Source organism: Nicotiana tomentosiformis, chromosome 1 (assembly GCF_000390325.3).
Source record: "Nicotiana tomentosiformis chromosome 1, ASM39032v3, whole genome shotgun sequence".
Classification (NCBI taxonomy): Eukaryota; Viridiplantae; Streptophyta; class Magnoliopsida; order Solanales; family Solanaceae; genus Nicotiana; species Nicotiana tomentosiformis.
Genome location: NC_090812.1, coordinates 100871953 through 100896318, shown reverse-complemented (window position 1 = coordinate 100896318; position 24366 = coordinate 100871953). Strand labels below are relative to the sequence as shown.

At 38.1% G+C, this 24366-nt stretch overlaps 1 protein-coding gene and 1 non-coding gene across 2 annotated transcripts; one reads left to right on the top strand and one right to left on the bottom strand.

Moving 5' to 3' along the window:
* The first annotated feature begins 320 nt into the window (after positions 1-320).
* On the top strand, positions 321-392 carry TRNAE-UUC (transfer RNA glutamic acid (anticodon UUC)). The gene has a single exon. It is a non-coding gene; the product is annotated as a tRNA-Glu (tRNA).
* Positions 393-652: 260 nt separating this feature from the next.
* Positions 653-23900, bottom strand: LOC104109626 (protein HUA2-LIKE 2-like). Its single transcript, XM_070198316.1, has 18 exons — positions 23382-23900; positions 17795-17871; positions 15150-17207; positions 14466-14934; positions 13217-13325; positions 13008-13120; positions 12711-12907; positions 12102-12585; positions 11539-11983; positions 11279-11452; positions 10574-10674; positions 10427-10507; positions 9225-9287; positions 9036-9112; positions 8681-8742; positions 8409-8527; positions 1937-2104; positions 653-1030 (listed from the first exon to the last, which is right to left on the bottom strand). Exons 1-18 carry the CDS (start codon positions 23502-23504, stop codon positions 998-1000), a joined length of 4953 nt encoding a protein of 1650 aa, XP_070054417.1. The 5' UTR covers positions 23505-23900; the 3' UTR covers positions 653-997.
* Between the last annotated feature and the right edge of the window lie 466 nt (positions 23901-24366).

The window sequence follows — 24366 nt, the reverse complement described above, 5'->3', positions numbered from 1 at the left end:
ATGCAACATAACTTTCATTTTCAAAATGTTTAGATATTGATAATTATTATTTTCCTTAGTTTATTATTGCCTCATGCCAAGTATTTTTTTTTTTTCCACACATGATAATAAACCAAGTATGAAATTGAATAAAGTTGTACCATAGACCAACTGTATTATTATAAGCAACTAGTTAAATTACGCTGTTATAAACAACTAGTTAAATTACACTGCCATTATTATAAACAACTAGATCAATCATTCTTTCTTTCGGTTTACATTTTATTCTTTTTGGCCTATTCAGGTATAAAAGTGTTTGTTGGAAACAATTGCAACAACCTTCCGTTATCGTCCAGCGGTTAGGATATCTGGCTTTCACCCAGGAGACCCGGGTTCGATTCCCGGTAACGGAATTTTTTTCCTTTTTGCTTTTTCCCTTCTCAAATTGCCTTGATCAAGTTTACTCTTTGTTTATTTATCCGATTAAAAGGGCATGTTTCACAGTATGTTATATAGAGTATATACTCTTATCTCCAAATCATGTGAAGAACGAACAACAACAACTTGCCAAAGCGAATTACCAAAAGTGGGGTCTAGAAAGGATAAGATGTACGCAGCCTTATCCCTACCTTGGAAGGGCAGAGAGACTGTTCCGATAGACCCTTTGATAAAATAATCCAACAATAATTGTGACTGTATATAATTCTGCATTATAATCCATACAAAACTTGTTTGTGAACCGAACGATCTCTAACAGTTAATAATCAGTATACATAAAAGGATAGTGGAAAATGTACAATTTTAGGTAATAAGGACCAATTTAGTTACGTTTTCATGTCTGCAACACATGAATCCTCCAAACAAAAGGCTGAAAACCACCTCAACATCACCAAAAGGAATGAACTTAAAAGCACACGACAAGAATAAGAAAATTGCATTTGACAGAAAGCTTCTTTCGCTCTCTCTTCTTTATATCGCAAGTTTAATTGACTGCACTTCTGAACTAGACACAACCTTGTCAATTCTCCCTTATTGCCTTTTCGATATCAGCCTGCAACAAAAATCAAGCAAGAATTTTTACTTAGCTGTCAACGCCATTTAGGAATGTACACGGACCAAGTACAGGAACAAGCAATTAATTCTTAAATTGGATATCATCAGACCCAAAAAAAAATATGACATGAAAAACTTGAAGCATTAGACTAAATATAATGATACAGTAACTGACTAGTTCATGATCTCTACATGAGATACCTGAAATGTAAACAAGTTGAAGACTCCTCAATCTACTTGGCACTAATATATGGTCTTTTTCCCCTCATTCCACAACTTGACAACATCCCAAGGTGAATAAGAGATTCAGATGTAGAAGCTAATAAGAAGGGGAACCTTGGAGCAACGATCAAGTTATCTCCATGTGTCCTATAGGTCACGGGTTCGAGCCGTGAAATCAGCCACTGATACTTGCATTAGGGTAGGCTGCCTACATCACACCCCCTTGGGGTGCGGCCCTTCCCTAGATCTTGCGTGAACGCAGAATGCTTTGTGCACTGGGCTGCCCTTTTTAGATGTAGAAGCTAATAAGGTGGGGTTTAGGGAATCATTAGTATGCCTATATATCATAACCTCTGACAGAAATTAAATGTATGCAAACAAGAGATAGAACAAATGCTTTATATTTCTGTTCAAAACAGGAAAGTTAATTAAGCTCTATAGCCTTTGTTCCTTTTTCCTAGAAAATGTGTACTGTTGCTTTATCAACTATAGCATACTCTCAAGTTCAGTGGAATTCTTCTGAACAAATACTACTGCAACAGCAATACCTTAGAGAATTAAGGGTAAGGGAAAGATAACCAGACAAACGTCAGCATTGGAAGAGAGAGAGAGAGAGAGAGAGAGAGAGAGAGAGAGAGAGAGAGAGAGAGAGAGAGAGAGAGAGAGAGAGAGAGAGAGAGACCTTGATTGATAATGGTGGAGTAGTTGAGCCATAGCGCCTGATAACTTTCCCTTCCTTATCAACCAAAAACTTGGTGAAATTCCACTTAATTCTGGAACCTAAAAAACCACCTTTGCTTGCTTTAAGGAATTTGTACACTGGGGCGGCATCTGGACCATTAACTCGCACCTGAGCATCAAATAGTTTGTGATTCCAGTTTGTTACCAAAACCTCTGTGTTGCAATCAAACAACAATACAAACTTTATTCATAGATTTGTTCAAAATCTTAATTAACAAGACTGGACGAACATACTATGCAGAACGTTATTCACAGCAAGAGGCTGCTTCCAGATTTGGGCAGAAAGACAAGAATATGTTCATGATACATCATAAATTCATAACTGGAAAACTTGATCTCTTTGATTAAAATGAAATCACCTCCAAACCTAAATCTTACCCTGGGTAAAATAAGAGTTTAATAGAGATATGACAGTTTTCAAGTTATTTCATGTAGGATGTGAAAAGATATAAAATTGGACTCTTTAAGACTATAAGAATCAAAGCTTAATTGTTCTAGAGAAAGTGTGGTTAGGCGATATGCCAGAGACACATAACAATTGACAACAAATTAGACTTTTGGTCTATCCATTTAACTATTGTCAACAAAATGGACATTTGGTCTAATTCAATTTCAAAAGCTAGCTCATGAGCTGATAGTTGGACAAGACCATATAAGGAGATAACAATTCATTCCCTCAATGGGACTTAACCTCACCCACCCCACTCCCATGGCTGGACATAGACAACATAACATGGGGCACAATATCGGGTAAACAAAGAATTGATGTGATTTGTCTGGTCCTATACTAAGAAAAATGGATCTTGCGCTTAACTCAATCCCAAAGTGAGCTAATGAGGTTAGGATTGTCCATTATTATATAAGGAGACAACAACTCATTCCCTCAACTTAATGTGGGACAATTAACAATATTAAACCACAACTAGATCAACATAAGAACAAGGGATAATTTCAAGCCAAACTATGCAAGACCATCCTTGCTGAGGGAAATTACATATGGTTAATAAATAATCAAAATATTTTAAGCATTTCAATCTGTTGATGTAGACTAGTGTTGAAGATATAATTAAATACATAAAATTATGCTCACTATATAGTTTAAACTTTTTGACAAGATGGTCACACATTTCAACATGGTACCAGATTAGGCAGAAGTCCTGGTTTCGCGTCTCACGGCTGCCCACTATCAAATTGAATTTTCACGTGCTCGGCCCCAAAAAATCAGGCTCGCACGTGAGGAGGCGTATTGAAAACATAATTAAGCAAATAAAAATGTGCTCTTTATAAAAGCTTAAGCTTTTAGATGGGATGATCACACACTTCAAAACTTCAAAATGAGTAACACATAGTCATATATATTTGGAAATGTATATCAATTGTTCACTTTAAATATAATGTTGTCAAAAGTTCAAGTGAAATAATTCTAGAACAAATTATTCAAGCATTTTAGAGAAGGTAACAGTGTGTTGGGGTTTTGGGGGGGGGGGGGAACTAAAGGATAAGTGGCCTAAAGAGAAGGGTATCCAGTGAGGATGAAGCAATTACTGTCAGATACTCTATTTTTATTTATGTCAGAGATTTAAGTAGAGCCTGCCTAACTTTATAGTCTATTATCATACAATAGCAAAGTGCATAGTGATAATGTATAGAGGTATTTAAACAATTACAACTACCACTACCATTTCCCAACAAAAATTGATCAGCTTATTGGTCGTTAACAAGATAACCAACCCTTTCTCCACTAGGTTCTTTACAGACATTTTACCTTGATTACTTTGCTCTTTTCTTTTTGAATGATTCAGTAGTAAAACTCCAAAATCCAAGTATTATGAATAACTTATGGTAGAACAGAATAATAAACAAAATATCAGAACATATCTGAAGTCTGAATGTTAAGGTGAACATAAGAACAAGAAAGTCCAAAAACAAAGAATGAGGGATGGTATAGCCAATTGCCAACCTGTAAAAGGGGGGGGGGGGGTGATGATTTCAGCCCTAGGTTCTGATTATTCATGACATTTTTTGTTGAAGGTAATGATAAGCTAACGACAAAATGGAACATATTGGCAATCTTGCAAAATACTCTTGAGGACAGTCAAGAGGATCCATATGGCTTAACTAAAACACTGATCAAATGATTCTTGAACTCCTATAATTACTCCAATTCTCTTCTAGTCATGATATTACGTTAAGCTCGAGGAGTACGCAACCTTGGCAGTTATGACAGCATGTCACAATTGTCACTTTACGATTTGCTCCAAGTATAATCTTTACTTTATATATTAGCCCTCCTTGCAAGTTGTTACTAGCGATGTCAACATGAGGCTGTGATCATTTTAATCGCCAACGCATATAAGTTGATCCTTCGGTGTGCATTATAATAGGGAGGATTAAAATGAATTAAGCATCTTCAGATTTGACTTTTTCTTTACTTCTTCAGTTTTCCTCTCTCCTTCGCTTTGCAACTACCAGAACTCTTTTTGTGTTCCTTTGATTTGAATAGGAGTTGTGATTACTTTATCGAGGCAGAAACACTTATTTGCTAAAAGATTTAAGCAGTTTTGTCCAGCCACAGGTCTTGTACTTGGACCAAATTATAGCTGGTGAAGGAGATTAGACAACTATACCAACGTGGAACAATGGTTAGAGAGCCCCAACCCTATTTAAGGAATAAAGATACTCCTAGCTCCCACTGAATATTCAGGAGGCTTATTAAGGAAGTTTATTACGAACTATATCCTGATAAGCAAACCATTAACCAATCTACTGAAGAAGGAAAGATTTGAGTGGATAGAAGAAGCAACTAACGCCTTCTTAGAACTCAAGCAAAGCCATAATGACAGCAATTGCATTAACCTTACAAAATTTCAGCAAGACCTTTGTAGTAGAACGATATGCATGATATAAAGGAAAGGGCTGTTTTAATGCGAGATTATATACGAATTGCATCCTTCAACCAAAGCTCCTATAGCCCTAATACTCACGGTTATCAGCATATGAAAAGAAACAAAAATCCCTATTGATTGTAGTGGACAAATAGAAGCACTTTTTACAACTCTCATACTTCAGAATTGCAATAAATCACTTCAATTTGAAATTCTTATTAGAATATAAGATTAGTACAGCATTGCAGCAGAAGGGACTAATCAGATTAATTGGCTAAAGTTATGAAGTCCAAGGAATAGACAATGTGGCTGCAAAATGTACTGTCAAGGAGACATGAGATGCAAACCAGTTGCAATACCACATTCCTAGTTGCAGCAAACTGGGGACAAGAAATGCTAACTAGTTATGAACTTAAGAAGGGTGCAAAATTAAGCAACGTATGTCTGCCTTATGTTGATAAACAGTGAATTCCTGATACTACTTTACAGAAATGTCACTCCAATATAAAGGTAAAGTGTGAGGAGGCAGCGGGTTGAATAATGGAGGGTATGCAGCTTCAATCTTAGGTGGGCATTCAAGAATTTTAGCTACACAACAAAAACTTAGATTTGGTGCTCTGCTTGCCCTCAATTGCAAATGATGTTAAAAGATGGTATAAGATGTGACATTTGTCAGAAGAGCAAGGCTGAGAATGTAGATAACTCAATGCTTCTGCAGCCATACCTATCCCAAATAAAGCTTGGGAATACATAGCCATTGACATTATTTAGAGCCTACCCAGATCTAAAGGAAAGATGTGATCATGGTCATCATGGCCGTACAAGCAAATATGCACATTTTTAATCCAGACTTATCCATTCACTGCTATAAAAGTAGCAAAGGCATTCTAAGTTAAAAGCTTCATAGGCAGAGACAAACCTTTCTTTGCCTCATTCAAAAGGATTTAAAAAATAATGCAGGTTAATTTGTAGTGGAGCTCAGACTCAAATAAATGGGCAAACAGAGAAGCTCAATAGGCATCTTGAAACTAACCTCAGATGCATGATTGGTCATCAGATCATAAAGTGGAAGAAATGTCTCTCTTTGGCTGAATATTGGTAAAAATTACCAATTACCACTCAGCATAGCAGGACGGATTATTTCAAGCGGACCCACCCGTCCACATCTCAGGCAGGAGGGGGAGCACAGACCCCTACCGCTCATGCGCTAGGATACGCTTCTGCTATTTATCAGACCCCGGGGTACTACCTACGGGCGGAGTTCTCCCGATTGCAGTGGCTAGAGCAGAGACCGTTGAGGAGCAGACGCGGCTGGACAGATTTAAGAGGCTTTATCCTCCCCAATTTGGCGGTGAGCCGTCAGAGGACCCACAAGATTTCATCGACCGTTGCAAACACTATTTAATTCTCTATGAGTTTGATCCACCATCTTTCGACTTGGTATCTTAGTCCAAGTTGACCTTGGTGGATCAGCCCTTCAAGAAATAGCTTATGGATACGGTATAGGAAAACAATTTACAAGAAGCACAAAACAGGATAAAAATGCAGGTTAAGGGGTATTTGCAATTAGCGATAAGATTATATATAAAAGTTACAAACTTACGTGTTCGAATGTCCACATTGATTGAGGTAATGAGTTTTGTCTCCTTATGTGGTCTGGACCGATTTTCATTTCATAAGCTAGCTTTTGGGATTGAGTTAGGTCTAATGTCCATTTTCTTTACATAGTATTAGAGTCAGACACATCCCTCTTGTTAGTTATTCTAATGTTGGGAACCCATGTTACATTATCCACACTCCAAATGGCCAACCATGGACGTGTGAGGGGTATTAGAATGTCTCACATTGATTTATGGAATAGGTTGTTGTCTCCTTATATGGTCTTAGTAAATCCTCACTTCATAAGTTATCTTCTCGGGTAGAGTTAGGCCCAAAGTCCATTTTCTCTACACTGTAGGCAATCCTCAGTACCTATTAACAAGAACTCGAAGTTGTCCTCTGAGTATTTTGAGTAATACCAAATCATTCAAAGATTTGAAGCAACCGTCTAAATTTTTTTTTTTTTTAACTGCTAGTACATTAAGGAATTCATCACCCCTTATTCGAAGCAATGGCTATACTTGAACAGAGAGTGATAGAAAAAGGGAACGTAACAACTAATCAAATATTAGTTCAATAAGTGAATCTTTTAACATAAGCCCACATGAGATAATTTTCCTTCACACGTAATTTCCAGATTTCTAACCTTTTTTGAAGGAGAAAGAAATGCATATTACTTTACAGTTGAGAAAGAGCAAGAGAACAAATGGCAGCTAGAACTGCATTTCAAACTTTTGAACTTTCACTTTAGTACCAGGTCACACATTATTTTTTATACTAGCTCTCATTGCAAGCTCATACTAGTGTCTTCAGTCTGAGGTTGGGAACTTTATAACTACCTAAGCCTATAAATTGATGCTTTCATATTGTAATGGCAGGAATGGGATGAATTAAGCATCTTCTATTTTGAACTTCTTTTCCTCTCTTACAGATTTCGTTTCCTTCTCTTTGCTTTGCAAAACTGGCAGCTCTTTGGTTCCTTTGGTTTGATTTAGAGTTCTCCTTACACAGTCACATGTTTCTACATTCATTACTTTCTAGTTCACTTGTTTTTCTATCATGTCCAAATGGTTTCAAGTGCTAACCAAAAGTTCGAATTATGGATAAACACTTTAGAAAGTAAGTTTGTTTTAGTATAAGAAGAAGATAAAGTAGATACACAGAAGACAGCATAAATAGAGTGAAATTGAAGTGAGATTAGACGGGATTAGTGATTACAGTGTATAAATATAGAGAATTCAGATATCTAGGTTTGATATTCATGGATAATGGTACGAAAGATGCAGAGATAACACATTGAACTAAATTGGATGGTTTAAATGAAGAAGTGTTACCAGAATGTTATGTTATAGAAGGATACTTATCAAAGTGAAAGCAAGTTCTATTGAACGGTAGCAAACATCAAATACTACAGTTGATGTTAGACCACCTCTGAGGTCCGAGATGAGTGTATAATAGAAAATTGCACGTAAAGGATCAAACAAGAAAAGGTGGCAGTGGCTTGAGATGATTTCACCATGTCGGCATGTCCAATGTAGACTTTTAGATGCACTGGTATATAGGTGTGAATGCATGAAATTGAAGGTGTTAAATGAGACAGGAAAGACCTAAAAATCACATCGAAGGATGTTATCTAGGTAGATTTACCGAAAAAAGAGACTCTAAATTATTGAATATTGGGTACAAGTTCAAATGAAGCAAAATAGATAGTGAAGATTCATATTGCCCACTCAAACAAGCTTGGAATTTAGGTGTAGGTTATTGTTCTTTACAAACTGTTTCCATAGCCAGCAGAGAATATGCTTATGACTTGTGTAAGCCAAAGCATATGTACGAGGATTATTCAGAATGTAACAAGAAATAATGCAAGTCATTACGATATAGGGAAAGGGCCATAAACTTCAAAATGCTATCATTCTATCAGCATACCTTTTGGAAAATGGGATATTCAGCCTGAAATCTTGTGCACGCAAATTCTTGAGCTTCCTGACTCGTACCAGGCTCTTGCTTCAAAAATTGGTTGCAAGGGAAGGCCAAGACCTCAAAACCTGAAAACTCAATTAAAATATATACATTAAGAGTCTGTACAGAGGCACCGATATATTTCTAGCAAGAGTGAGCAAACCTGAGAGAAACAAAATGCTGAAAGAACATAAGAGCACAGAAAAGAAACAGACCAAAACATTAAGCAGAGCACCCACCTTTATCCTTGTATTGGTTATAGAGTTGAGTCAATTGGGTATAATTGGTGCTTGTGAACCCACTGTTTCAAACAAGAAGAAAAAAACACTATCACCATACGCACAAGTAGTACCATCAAAATTATCATGGCAAAGAAACAGAGAACCAGTGAAAAATAGCTTAAAGTTGAACATTTGAATTGAAAAATGAAAAAGAAACAGTAGTCGAGCTACACGCAAGCTGGCCGGACACTAGATGATTTCTTCTCATCTCTCTAAGTCTTTTTGGTGGACAGAGTTACTGGACGGGGTTATCAACAAAATGAAAAAGAATAAAAAAACAAGAACTGAACAAGAGAAGAGAAGAAGAAAGAACCATTTGGAGGCAACATTAACGACAAGAAGCACTTTGCCTTTGTACATGCTAAGGTCTACATCTTTCCCTCTAATGTCCTGGAATATAGGATAACAAATAAACACAACCCATCAAAAATAAAGAAAAATAGAGCAATGATAAGAAAAAGAAGAAAAAAAAAGCTTAAAGAAACCATTATAAAGGGATGACCTTGACGGTGAATTCGTGGATTGATTTCTGTGGAACTGATTTAGAAGCACCCATTTTTGTGAATTATAAGTCTACTGGAGAAATGAATTTAGGAATGGGCAAAGATGACATAGTAATAAAGAGGGATTAATTCCAATAATAACAACAGCTTTTGGCTAAAGGGATAGAAAATAGGTATCTCATATCTGGATTTCTTGAATGTGAATGCGGTTGGGAGTTGGGACCTTCACTTCATCTTTCGCGGTGTTATCACTTTTGCCCAAATCAGCAGTTATTCCCCAATCGCATGGCTTCCACTCAACATGACAAACTTTCTCGGACCAATTTATGTTTGACCGAATTTTATGTGATTTATTTATGTTTGATCCTCTTTTTGATTGTTGCAATTAATTTTTCAAGTTAAATTAAGTTAAGTTAATTTATTTTTAAACTAAAATTTATATGTATCTTTCTTTTAAACTTTTGCACATTTCTTATAATAAAAAATTAGTAACATTAATCATAAAAGTATTTGTTTAAAGTACCTTTTCTATTCATAGAAATTTGTTAGTCCTGGACAAAAAAAATGTTCCGACCATTAGTCATTATATGTAATTCCATTAGCACTGAACATGGTAAGTGAAATTTATTTTCCAATTGGCTAACATTGATGTATTTTCTTTAATTTTCTTGACTCTTGTTTTTAGATTGAAACATCACTAACCTTTAAGTTTGATCCACTTTCTGTTTTCCTTTTCTTTTTTGCTTGATTTAATTCAAAAATTAATTTTATGAATCACTATCACAAGTTTTAATTATCTACTCTAAATTTGATTGTAAAGTATACCAACTTTCAAGAGTAATACCAAAATAACCAAACCGCATAAACCCAAACCAAAAGGTGAAACCGAACCATGCCGAATTTTTCGGTGTGGTATTGGTATAACATTTGTTCAAAACAGAGTACCAAACTGCTATAACAATGGGTACACCGTGCACATAATGAGGGGTAGCCTGAAATGCCCTAACAATTGCCAAAATGATGTTGACAAATCTCTAACAAGAGACTAAGAGAGGAGAGACCATATACCGATTAAAAAAGAAACAAAAACACAATATAATAAATATACAAAACTTAGCTACCTAGGAATATGCTACAGAGCTCTTTAGACAATGGACTATCCCCTGTGCAGTTGCAAAAGAACTCTAAAATACATATATACAAGCATGAACTTGCTGTTCTCTGCTTCAGCGCACCTCAGCGTACAAACTACTCTCGGATTAGTATAAACAAGCCGCACTACCTGCAAGAACAGGTGAGGTATAAGAATTGAATGCCTGAAAAAATGACATGAAACCACTGCCTAAACTGTTAAATTTGTCAGCAAAGTAGCAGTACCAGCAGCTATAGCTTCCTCTCTTGGGTCATCATCTTGGTCTCCAAAAGCCAGGACCTGCACAGCAAAAGCGACTGAGTTTTGCATAAATATTTCTTTAGAAGAAGAAAATCTTGTTGTTTACTGCATTGAAAATAAATAAAAAAAACAAAAAAACAATAAATTGACACCACCCCTGACACTTCTCTTTGGTCAGAACCTTCACTTGTTTATTATTGTTCAATTCCCACAGAGAAAGGTCATATGCTACTTCGGGCCACTTAAATGCTTATATGTTCGTGTTTTCACCATCAACTTCACCCTACCTACTTTATCAGTAAGCTACACTGTAAATGGGTTTTTTGGCTATTTGACTGCAAATGTAGTAAAGAAAGTACTTTAGCAGGTGTAAAATCAAGGCCTGCAGCTTAATCGACCACTGCACATCAGTAGTTAGAATAAAGACTTCCTGTTAAGTTTCTGCCAAAGCTTCAAAGAGAAAATTGATGCAGCGTGCAAGTTATGAACCCCGATGCCCCATCTACCAACTTAAAAGTGGCTCACAGTTCCATTGGCAGGTTTGGAGAAAAATTAAACTTCAAAACAGCATAGCACATGTTTACCAAGATCAGATGACAGTAGTACATTGGAAATAACGCAATGGTATATGTAGTTTCCACATGGATAAAAGTATTCAACCTCTAGAGGTAACCGGAATCGTGCGGTCAGGTGGCGGTCTGTGAGTAAAGAATTCCCTCCGATTCATACCCCGGGGAGGGTAACCCCACCTGTGGCTTGGTAAAGGTGGTTCGTGTGGTACAGGGTATGGTTCAGCCGCATAGCGACCTCTGGAGCCATCTGGGTAGCATGGACCTGAAAGAGACAAGCAACAGTGAAACCAGAGGAAATAAAGACAATTCAAATACTCGGCATTCATTGCATGGTGGCAAAGGCCTTACCAGAATAATGGGATGGTGTCATCCAGCTCTCTCCAATTTCACGTCGATCTGACTTCATTCTATTATGATCCCTCGAAAAACTTCTATTATCTGCATTCTGCATATGGAATACATTGGAATAAGGGGTTGCTGTATCCCTCCGCTGATCAGCCTGAACATAAGAGAACTGATTTGAAGGAGCGGGGTGAGGTGGGCGCAAATGGAAACCCTTGCTAGAAGCCCCATCAGGTGGCTGTACTCCATTTGACAAGCAGAATGGTGGATGGGAAACAGCTCCATTGCTGGAAGGACGTGAACTAGCAGAGTCGAGCACCTTCAACGGTCCCTCGGCATGAAGCTCTCTGCCGTCAGAGGGTTGACAATGAATAGCATCTGGGACTATCGGATGAATTTGTGGAGCTTCACACTGCTGAAAAACAGTTTCCTGCAAGTTGTCTTTAATGTTCTGCAGACCATGAACATTCAATCAGATTCCTACATCTACAACACACTAGCTTGATCTAAACAATACGGATTCACAAGAAAATTATTCATAACCAAAGAAAGGACCAAAACAAATGTACCTGTGAACCCACAGAATACTTTGACTGAGCACAACCGGGGTTGGAATTCGATTTAGAAGATGGTGGAGGAAAAGAAGATAGTGCAGGCGCAACTGAGGCCAGAGGTGGTGGAGGTGGAGGGGAAGTTGGCAAAGGAGGAGATGAGGGGGGGCCATCCCTCGGAAGTGGAGGATGGAAGGGGGCTCCAAGACAGCTCCCATCACCAGGACGTGAAATCTGAGCAGGATTTGTTCCGACACTGTAACTGACAGAAGCAGTTTCGCCTTCACACACTGGAGACACATCTTCCATTTCAAGTTCACCATCAACATCTTCCAGGATATGTTTGCGCTTCTCAATAGCCAGGTTGGCCTCCTCTCCGTTGGGTTTTCCAGCAGGGTGTTCTGGAGTGACAGCCTCAAAACTCTCACCATCAGAATCACTTACTTCTTCATCCTTGAGCATTGCAGGCATACGAAAACCAGGAAGTTGAAAACTTGAATTGCTGAAGAAATACAATAAAGTTCAATACAACGATTCCAGACATCTCAAGGGGGAAAAATCCGAAAACATAAAGTATCTTCTTTTACTTTTACCAATAGCATCTTCAAAGGGTACTAAATAACTTACCTTCCATATTCATCAACCAGCATACCCTCCATTTGTCTAATTGGATCATCAAAAGATCTTTCTGTCCTTTCTGTCCTCGTGGGACGTCGAGAGAATGCACGACTCGATGATAAACCACAAAAGGATTCAAGTTCTCGTATGTGGGGTCGAATAACAGATTCTGGAAGAATCTTCCTTTCCTGCCAAACTCTCAAAACCTATCAAGAAACAAGTAAGACAATGAGATCTATGTTTGACCCAACGTTGAAATTTGGGCGTGCAAAAAAAAAGGAATAAAAAAGGAAATGTTTCTCTTACTTTCAAACACTGCCTTCGATTTTCCTGAGAACTACTTCCAGGAGGAGCAGCTGCTACTACTAGACGTGGCAATACTCCCTGAATTGCGGAAGGATATATGCCACCAATGTGACCTACAATTACAAATACAAGCAGGGAATAACAGCCTACCAGGAAGAAATGAAGCATACAAGTGCAATACCACAAGCAGAAAATACTCATATAATTACCTTTCAATCCTCTGGAAAACTGTGCAATAGAATCAACAAGAAAGAAAAGATCCACCTTTTTATGTAAGCTTGATTCATTTTCTAAGTTTTGCGCAATGATCTCCACAACCTGAGTCCATTCAACGCCAAAAGAAAGAGTTAGATTAACTTCATGAAACAGGACAACCATGCATATTAGGAAATAAAAGATACAAATTCCAAAATTTCCCAATCCCTGGAAATAAAAACTCAAAACTTCAAATTCCAAATTCTATTTCCCTTTTTCCAGGACAGGGGGGAAGAGGTAAGGACTTGATTAAATACAGCTAAACTTAGGGCATCAAAACCGAAAATCCCCTATTCTGACAACTTACGTCAAGGTGAAAGAAAAAAAAGCAATTAACCTTAGTTAAAACTAGGAAATTACATGGAACATACATCTAGGAATCCAAATTAGTTCAATATTTGCAGGAAAACGCAGGATACAAATGTTACCCAGGTTCAGGATTATCCTCACCTTACAGTACCAGTAGATTTTAGTTTATTTCTCAGAAAGGACACATTTAAAGCTTTTGATTGCATTTCTCAAATTCTGTCTATACAGTATATCATTTATTACACTTGAATCACCTTAAACATCTATATCAATCAAACTTCAGCCAGCAAAAGAACAACATAAATGGTCGTCGAATAAATACCATACAATCCTCTTAACTGCATAAACAACCTCCTCTCAGTCCTCATTGTTACTGCATAAACATCACCTCCCCTCCTTGAAGGGAATAAACATAGACCTCCTAGTCTCTTAGAAAGAATAGAACAAAATTATTTGTTTTGCATACTGAGGAGGTGACCTGACAGCTCATAACTAACACAATAAATGGACAGGATCAGAGCTTAGCAAATTCATATCAATAACACTCTTTCTAGCAGAAGATAAACAACCAAGCAACAAAATTTCTTTTCCGTCAGACCACCTTTTTCCTCACCTGGTGAATCAAGCAGAAAGCCAGATAGACACTAAACAAACAAGCTGACAACTTGTAAACTGCCCAAAACATAGGGAACAGACACATTCTAACGGGCTTGCGAAAGCAGACAAGGGTCGGTTCAAGGAAAGACACCATTTTTATTCATCTGAGCTACAGACAGTTATAAGAAGCAGTACAGGGAAAAAGAGGGAACAAATCAAGAAGATTCAGCACATCAGATAACACACCCTAACAAACTATTACAAACAAAAGTTGTGACGAAAAGCATGTAACTCTACCTTAGAAGCAAAACCAAATTTAGCACAGTCTAAAGCAACGCGTGTAGCTCGACCAATGCTTTCTTTTGTCCTTGTTAGTATCCCAAGAGTGGCCTCAAAGGAACCTAAAGCAACATTGGCTTCTCCTCTGCTGCTCAATTTTCCAACAGTCCTTGGCTTGTCATGTAGCTGATGAGACAAGGGACTAGAGCATCCATTACTTACATACACACTACTATCTACAGTAGACATGTTGCAAGTTAAAGTATTGGGTGTAGATACCCTAGCAAAGGAGTCCATCCCATCAGTAAGAGAGGATGACGAAAGGGTGGCTGAGACAGCTTTATCGCCCAACTGATCATCAGATACAGAGCTCAAACCAGACATGTGCAACTCCTTGAGTGACACGTCCCCAACTTTTTCAGGACTTGAAGACGAGGTCGCACTTATATTCTTTGATGCTGATCCAGCTTCTTTCATATTCATGGACCTAATATGAGGCATATAAGACAAAATGAACACAAAACCAGTGGATGTAGGAACAGAAAAGGAGATACGAAAAAAGAAATGTAGGCTTGACCTGAAAACATCAGGTTCAACAGATTAGGGACCATGAGCAAATAAGATGGGAATTAATAAAAACAAAATTGAGATGGAATGACAGAGATTAATAATCTATGATGGGAAAATAGGAAAATAACTTACTCTTCATTGTCTTGACTGCACCCATCTAATGAAACTTGGCATAAACTGTTATTTTTACCACATTCAGCCTCCGCACTACCCAAACCCATAATGTCACCTTTTCCCGGTGAACTTGTTATTACCTCATCATTAGATCCACAATCAGCAGATTTCCCTGAAACTTCAGAAATTGGATCTTCTAAATGTCTTTCTAACTCAGCATCTTCATTTTCACAATTTTCATCAGATGGCATGACTGGCCCTGGTGAAGAATGTTGACATTTGAAGGTATCCTGCAACTCACTATCTGACTTGGCACCAGCAGAATGTGCAAGAAAAGCGCTAGAAGGGCAGTCATTTGATGACTTCACTCTTTCAGGTGTCCGTATAGCAGCGTCCAAGACTTCACATTTATCTTCACAGGACATCTTTGCTGCGCTGTCATCCAAACCTAAAGGTGTAATAATAGCTGGCACCTCTGATAAATGTTCCAAGCCTTCCCCAGCTACCAATGCTTTAGCACTCACCATAAATTGAGTAGCATCTTCATGTACAGCACAAAGCCCTGGTATTATTCCTTCAGACAGCTCAGAGTTATTCTCAACTTTAATCCCTTCAGACAGCTCAGAGCAAACCTCCTTGGAACTCGAGCAACATCCATTCATAGAAGTCTTCATTCCACAAAGCCCATCCACATCTTTTTTATCATCATCTGCAGCATAAGCTGACATAGCCTCCAAGGCACGATGAAGCCGTTTTGATGGAGGTAAAGCAGATTCACCATCCAGCGAACCACCAAACTGTTTCCGAATTTCCCAGAATGGTGGTCTCTTTGGAGAACATTTCTTAGAGGGGGATGAATCATATGCATCACTTTTAACAGAATTAGAGGTCTGAAGGAAAAAACCATCTCCCCCAGGTACCTGTTCCGAAGACTTGTCAGAAGCTCCTGGCGATTTTGCCTCACTCCGCACCTCATTATCTAACACCTCCCCTTCAGGTGCTGATCTACCCATACGCGCCCTGGCTCTCTTAAGCGGCGGTAAGTGCTCATCACCATCTTCTTTCAATTCCTTGGAATTTTTTTCATCAGATCTCACAGGGTCACTTGGCAAGACATGTGCAGTTCTAGTCGCCAGTGTCTCAGGAGCTGTTTCTTTGTCTAAACCAGCAGTGGACTCGGTTAAATCTGTGTGCAGTCTCTTTCTGTTTGGTTTCCGTTTCTTCTTGAGTATTACGGCACTACTTTGGAACTCAAGTCTCTGACTCAACTCAACCTCCGATTCACATTGCACAGCACACCTATACACAGGTTTACAACCAGATTCCACACTGCTGCCTTCATTTAAGCTCAAGCTGCCAGAGTCAACAGTAGCAATTTCAGAATCACTCTCTTCCATGCTGCCATTAGAAACAAAAGCAGGTTGCTCCATATCGTTCCTATCTAAACAATTTGATGGCTTTTCATCCATTTTGTTCCTCCTCGCAGATCTATCCCTTACTGTATTAGCACCATATCCTGCATGGAAAGAGGGCAATGCACGATTTTGTAGTATTTCAGGATCGGTTCTCAAAGAACTTCTCAACCTACGTTTAGGTGGAGCCCTTCTCTCTATATCACCATTTCTTAACCTTTCACCAACAGTTTTCCTCCGGGTAGAATAAGTCTTTGCAGCTGGCATATCCATTACCTCCACATTTGAAGTAGGATCAACTGACAGCATTTCACCATCCTGGGAGGCAGCGTCCTCGTCCTTTGCAGCAACTGCACCAACCTCATTTTCAGAGTCTGGTTCACTTTCATATCCAAGGTTCTCTTTTGAAGAAGATTCAAGCGTGTTAAGAGCTTCACCCTCCAAATGAGTTTTGGTCAATTCAACAACTATGGTGTCACTCCTAACAGCAGCTTCATTGGTAGAATTACAGTTGACAGGTTGCTCCTTTTTCAGCTTCTCAAAGCAATCAATAATCTCATTCACAGCACGAACAAAATCAGCACCTTTTCCACGGCGTTTAACAAAAAGAGATTGTTTCTTCTCTTCGGTAAATGCTTCGACATCCACAGGATTGCAGAAGGCTCTGAATTCAGAAAATAATTACCAAATATCAAAGCCATGGAATCGAAGACTAGAAAATAAATGATGTCACACATGCAAAGTTTTCAGACAAACCAGAATTAACAGGCAACACTGCTCTAATTGTAAAGGAATATAAAAGAAGCATATGCTATTACTTTCATATGGTAAAAAAATGGGGATAGTCGTCGAAAAACCTCAGTTTTATTCAAGCTCCTTAGCTAAAAATAGAGTTAGATTATTGTCGGTAAAAACTATCATCTCCTAACATATTAAGATAATACCATCCTCGAATTCCTGACATACAGTAGACATCCTCAAAACATTATTTTTCTTAATTTCAAGGTGTATATTCTTAATTCTAAGTGTGCTTCAACAGTGAATGCATCTAGTGATGATCACTATCTTACCAAAAAACATAGATAATACTGCTAAGAAACCTAAGCAAGGAGACTTGATTAAAAAAGAAATCTTAGCAAGGAGACAACTTCATTCAATCAAGTTAGTAGATGAAAGAGGTTCAACCACACAGAAGTGACCAAGGATTAGAAGAAAAAATAACATGTCACGGTAAAGAAATAGAGCACTCACATTTGTTGGGTTCCAAAAAAGTAAACTAACACTTTCTTCCGGTCTCTCGAGTAACCCCACTTCTCTGGCTCACTCACCTGTCATAAGCAACAAAAGCATGTTTAGGCTTCTTCTTCCCGTTCTCACATCTGTTAGTCAAATGACGGGCAAAGAAAAGAGATAGAAAGCGGCAAGGTGCTTCCGGCCATCATGTGAAAACACATAATTAGAGGAAGATGAATCTAACAAAAGAACACTTCTTTGGATAAGTAACTTATTAAACAGAGGTCTTTTATAACTGAGAAATCACCAAGGCCAGGGCACACGGATAGAAACTCAGTGGATTATGGGCCCGCCCTCTATCCTTCTCCAATAAATACCGAGCTTCTGTCTATGGCAGGGTTCAAACCCGTGAACTTACTAAACAGAACATTAACTAGTCTGTTTGCAACGTCAAGAGAAAATGTAAGGACAAAATTATTCGTTACATATGTCTTACAGAAAAAGCTCATAAGTTGAGCTTAATCAATGATATTCGTACAACAAAGGATATTAATTCCTGCATTACTTACAAGACAGTCCAGTTATTGCTAGAAGGTATACACTAACAGATGTTGCTAGTAATATTAAAGGTAACCTCTTGACTATCTAGTCCTCTGGCTTTGAAATGTTTCTTAGAGTTTAAGTTGCAATTTATAAAAACAAAATAAAAGAAAAAGGTAAAATAAACCAATGAATAAACAGACTTTTCCATAAATAGACTGTCTTTCACTAGATAGCCCACTATATGTGCTTGTTAAACTTATTTGATGGCAGCACTCCCAACGGTGTGGCCTAGTGGCCAACCAAGTAGGTGTATACCTTGAAAATAAAGGATCATTCCAAGTGGAGACTGAGAAGAGACATAAAACATTAGGTGATTTCTTTTAATCTACCTAAGCCTTAGTGGCCAGAGTTACTCAATACATGTACTAGTAGAAGGCAGCATTACTAGGTGGAATAGTTGAGGTGTGCGCTAGATGGCCAGGTACCACCGTTATCAAAAAAAGAAAACAAATTAACATGATGGTTGTGCAGTTTTTTCTTTCTTTTCTTTTCTTTTCCCCCTTTTGTTTGAGGGGTAATTACGATATTTTACACTTACTAAAAGTGTGCATACAAGCATTGCTGTTAAAAGCACAATTACGCCCAAAAACTATTGTGTCAAACATACTTTTGTTATTACTAAATACTCCCTAGCTCCAGCTCATGTGAAACTATTTCCTTATTAGTTTAGCTTACAACAACAACAACAACAACAACACACCCAATGAAATCCCACTAGTGGGATTTGGGGAGGGTAGAGTGTACGTAGACTTTACCCCTACCCTTGAACGGTAGAGAGGTTGTTTCCGGAAGACCCTCGGCTCAACAGAAGAGCCAATAATATCATAAAAGAAGCAAAAGAATAGGTCCATAACAACAAAAGAAGCCAGAAAAATAATAACGTCGTAAGAGACAGCAAATAAGTGGAAGGGCAATAACACAATACTATGCGAAACAAAAAAATAGTGTGAACACAACATAGGCCGCTAACAGACCTAGACAAAACTGTATCAGACTACCCGGTAAAAAGAGGGAAAAACGCTCGACTACCCCCTAGCCTACAACCCTAATGCTCGACCTCCACACGTCCCTATCAAGAGACATGTCCTCGAAAATCTAAAGCCGCGTCGTGCCCTGCCTGATCACCTTGCCCCAATACTTCTTACGCCGCCCTCTACCTCTTCTCGTACTTGCCAAAGCCAACCGCTCGCACCTTCTAACCTGGGCATCTAGGCTTCTAATCCGCACGTGCCCGAACCATCAAAGTCTCGCTTCCCGCATCTTGTCGTCCACGGGAGCAACGCCCACCCGCTCCCAAATATCTTCATTCCTAATCTTATCCATTCTAGTACGCCCGCACATCCATCTCAACATCCTCATTTCAGCTACTTTCATCTTCTGGATATGTGAATTCTTGACTGGCCAACACTCAGCCACATACAACATGGTCGGTCTAACCACCGCTCTGTAGAACTTACCTTTGAGTTTCGGTGGCACATTCTTGTCACACATAACTCCAAACGCAAACCGCCATTTCATCCACCCCACCCCAATACGGTGCGTGACATCCTCGTCCATCTCCCCATCTCCCTAGATAATTGACTCTAGGTACTTGAAACTCTCTCTTGGGGATGACTTGTGAGTCGAGCTTCACTTCCACGTTGTTTAATAAAAACAACATATTTCTATATTTAAAAATAGGTTAACTTTAAACTTCTTATTTTACCTTAATGAAATGTTGTTGAGCTAAACAAACGTTAAAGTATGCTTTAAGACCACAAGTTATGGCATATTAAAGACCACAAGTTTTAAAACTTGTAACTTTTCTTTTCTTTCTTAAACTCCGTACCAGTATTATCAAAGGCGAAAAGCGCAAAAAAGCTTTAAGGTCCGTTGGGGCTTTAAGCGCAAATAAAGCGTGGACTTTAATGAAAAAAGGCGCAACCGGAGAAAAAGTAAAAATATGTATATGTAGTCCAAGACTAATAATTATAAGCATGAATAACATTTATGGACAAAGAAATTGAAAAAAATTACGATAAAGTGAAATATCAATTGTTTAATGTCGCCTTTACACTCATTGGCAAGGAAAAGTATGCCTTAGAGCCTTGATGCGATACTAAAGTGCCTACAAAGCGAGGCGAAGCGCTCAACATGTTTTGAGCCTCGCTCTTCAGGGCTTAAGCGCGCTTTAAGCACGCCTTTGATAACATTGCTCCGTACATAACCAAACTCACATAAAAGTTTTACAAGATACTTTTTAAGTTTTAGCAATACTTATCAGGTAAATTTTAGATAGGAGCTTTATTTTCAAAGCATAGACCAATCAATATGGGAAACTACTAGTGAGCTAATATGTCTCCAGATGACAATGTACACAACCCACTTGACTATTTTAGACGATTAACTGCACAAAGATGAGTAACCTCTATGATGTACCATACTACAGTAACCTGTTAAAAAGAATATTCTATGACATAGTAATGTTGTCAAAGATTAAAAAAAAATCTGCGTAGCGACATCACAAGCACCTTTTAGTTAAGTAACTAGGAGATTAGTTTTTATTTGCAATAACAGTGGCATTTGGGGCACCTTGTGGCACCTCCACCATATACCTGTTATAATTTACCAACACAAATTCTGATAACTTCACCGACCACGACTTACATAATATACATCAAGTAAAAATTACATCAATCAAGCTTAAAAACTTTCTAACTTTAATTATTCAGATGCAAAAATGAAAATTTAAGTTCACATTCAAAAACCAATTGCCAATTTTCTTATGCCATATTTCAATTTCCCACTCTCAATACCAAAAATGTTCATCGATAACATTTTCTCAACCATTATAGTACCGTTTGCTAATCACACTTTAAGTGTTCGGTGACAATTTGGAAAGACAGACTCTACATGCGTCGTAGCGTGTACACAAAAATGACACCTAAACGAGGCAAAACACCGCCTGCTTTTCACCAAACTACAGGGCGTATTCAAGCCTCAAAAATGCCTTGAACAACGAATGGTCGACATTCTCCTACACTCGCTACTTCACTCAATGAGTCTAATAAATATTCATCCTAATTTTGCTTGTAGAGATTTAGTGTCTACGCAAGCATATGTACTACCTCTGATTCAATGTTTTAGAGGCTAAGCTGAGGGGAAAAGTGTACCGTATCTCCAATGAGGCATGCTATTTTTCACCATGAGGAACAACTTCAAACCCCTACGACTTAGCATTACATAAGTTTTTTTACTTTTTGGTCCTCGAGTTTGAAAAGGGGCTCAATTTATAGGGAATAATGGAGTTCACAATTATCACCTATTTCAGTTTCTTCGTTGATATGAGGTAACAAAAGTTGTTCCTCATAGTGAAAAAGTTTTTTACTTTTTGGTCCTCGAGTTTGAAAAGGGGCTCAATTTATTGGGAATAATGGAGTTCACAGTTATCACCTATTTCAAGTTCCCTGCTCCCCTGCTTTTGACACATCATGTCAGACATCATCTTACAAGATCTTCACATGTACATCAGCCAATGCATCATAAACTGGTGGTTCAAATAAATGTATATTTTCACATCAAAAGGAGCTTTCTGTTGCTATAATCATTCCAGAGATCCCAATAGAAAGATATTCTAGCTAAAATTCAATTTAGCAAAGCTGTCTAAATCCTCATGGAGCTCTAATGCCAATCTAACTACCAATGAAACTCACTTTACTTGAAAGACTTGAGATTTTAGATTAGATAGTTATTAGATATGACTAATAGAGGAGATTTTGATGAAAACAATACTTATCTTTTTAATTCAAAAATAACTTTATGATTTTTTAGTTGAGCCCATCAAACTTGACAAACTAGGCAAACTTATTTCTTGATCCTTTTTCTGCTCTGAATTGTTCTGAATTTTTCATTCAAACCGCAGAAAGAGGAATAAAAAGGAGGAACAGAAAAAATAATCCCCCTCCGATTCAATTTATGTATCTTACTTTCAAAAAGGCTGTCACATTTCTAAAATCGGTAAATTTTTTATTCTTACATTCCCATTTAACCTTAATGACACACTTATAGGAATGACATGACACAATTAAGACTACAAGATTCAAAAGGTACTTCTGGTATGTTATACACACCTTTGGTTTTAGGCTACAAAATTCAAAAATCTTCTTTACATTCTTAAACTTCCTACCACGTCAAACTAAGACACAAAACGGGGGTGGAGGAAGTAACATTTATCGGTGCTGTCTGGCTAGAACAGACCGCAAAGGGGATAATTCAGCAAATATTTTTACCCCAAACTGATTCGACAGACATATAATTTCAAAGAAATATCTCTCCGCATAATTTATAAAAAGATAGAATAATACAAAATTTCCACAGAATACCAGTTACTAATCCCAAAAAAGGCACAAATATTGCCAAGGAAATTACAAGATAAACTCAAATTCAAGCTTCCGACTCCAATAGTGTGATATACAAGCCAATATCATGAATCAGAGTTAAACAAGAAAAGGCGAATCAAATTTTATGGGATATTTAACTTCTGGTTAAGAGAATATCAACATGATAAACTAAGCATACGGCCAAATACTGAACTCACAAAATTTCAACCCAAGACTTCCTTTTGATGAAGGTGGTGTATGTGCCACCTTGCACGAACCTAGACATTGCACTGAACCTACTATCTCCCACAAACACAGGTACCACGTAACTCCGTCCACCAATGCTTAGGTGTATAGGAACAAATCAATTAATATTTTTTGCCTCTGCTGGGATGTAAACCTCATTTTTACCATTTTTAACTACAGTGTTTTCGCATTTTCCATAGCTTGAAGGCCCTAATCTAGTAACAAAATGTGCAATTTTTTTATAAAACCATCAGATCCACGACTCACAACTGTTATAAAGAGACCCAAGCACTAATCTCATGAAAATAAAGAAAGAACAACAAATACCAAAAGTGCCTACCCACAAAAGTAAGGGAAAATAAAAAGGAAAGTAGAAAAGGAGAAAAACATTCACATACCGTAGCAGGCCATGCCGGAAAGCCTTTAACCTTAGCAAGCACAAGATCACCGACTTTCCACTGACGGCAAGCGGCAGCGGCAGCCGCTGCTTTACTTGTACCTTTTCTTCGACTGGGCGCCATAGAAAGCTAACCAATCAAAGCAGCGAAGGAGCAAATTCTCAATGGATTCCTGAACGTAAAGGAACCAAAACCACCCACTTGTCCACACAGTTTGATATGTAGATTCCGAGGCATTGATTGATAGGTCATACACAATTTGATAACAGAAAATTCACGAATTGAGAAAACCCTAACCCTACTGCTACAGACGAGAGAAACAAAGGGAAGAAGAAAGAGAGTGTGGAATTAGCGGTGGGCTTTAAAACCCTAACCCTAATGTTACAGAGAGAAGAGAGGAGAGGGGGCAAAGGGGTAGAGAGTTTTATGGAGAAAGGCCGTTCACACATGGAAAAAAAAAAAGTAAAAAGAAACAGATATGAACGGTGGTATTGGGAGGGGGGTTGCTAAAGTGCGCCGAAGGGATGGGAGTCAGTTAAGACTTTGAAAACGTATATTGGCTATCGTGTACGTGGTGGTGATATTTGCATTTGTTTTTTGCTTTAGATACGTGTAGGGGCACGTGACTTACCAACCTCTTCTTGACACCTGGACTGGAAGTGACAAACCTGTGATGGGCTTAGGGCCCATACAGTTGGGTCTGAACTTAAGTTCAAGAGAGAGAATCACAGTCTCCATTTTCTCTCAATTGGACTGGGTAATTTGGGCTGGGCTCAGGGCGCTTGCCGTAAAAATAGCACAAGCTAATCAGTTTTCGGACTGATCATTCAAAAATAGTCAGTATTTGCAAAGTCATTAAAAAATAGTCACTATTTTGCAGCAATATAAAAAGTTCCAACATAATATACTGGAGATCGGTGCACGTGTGTATGAACTTCTAGCATATTATGTTGGACCGGTATATTATACTGGAAGTCCAGTATAC

Excerpts from the sequence above, each read along its gene's own strand:
- LOC104109626 (XM_070198316.1), bottom strand. The coding sequence starts at position 23,504 with ATGGCGCCCAGTCGAAGAAAAGGTACAAGTAAAGCAGCGGCTGCCGCT. Across the intron at positions 13,121-13,216 it reads GTTTTCCAGAGGATTGAAAG|GTCACATTGGTGGCATATAT; the intron begins GTAATTATATGA and ends TTGTAATTGTAG. Across the intron at positions 9,288-10,426 it reads AGAACAGCAAGTTCATGCTT|TTCACAAAAATGGGTGCTTC; the intron begins GTATATATGTAT and ends GTAGACTTATAA.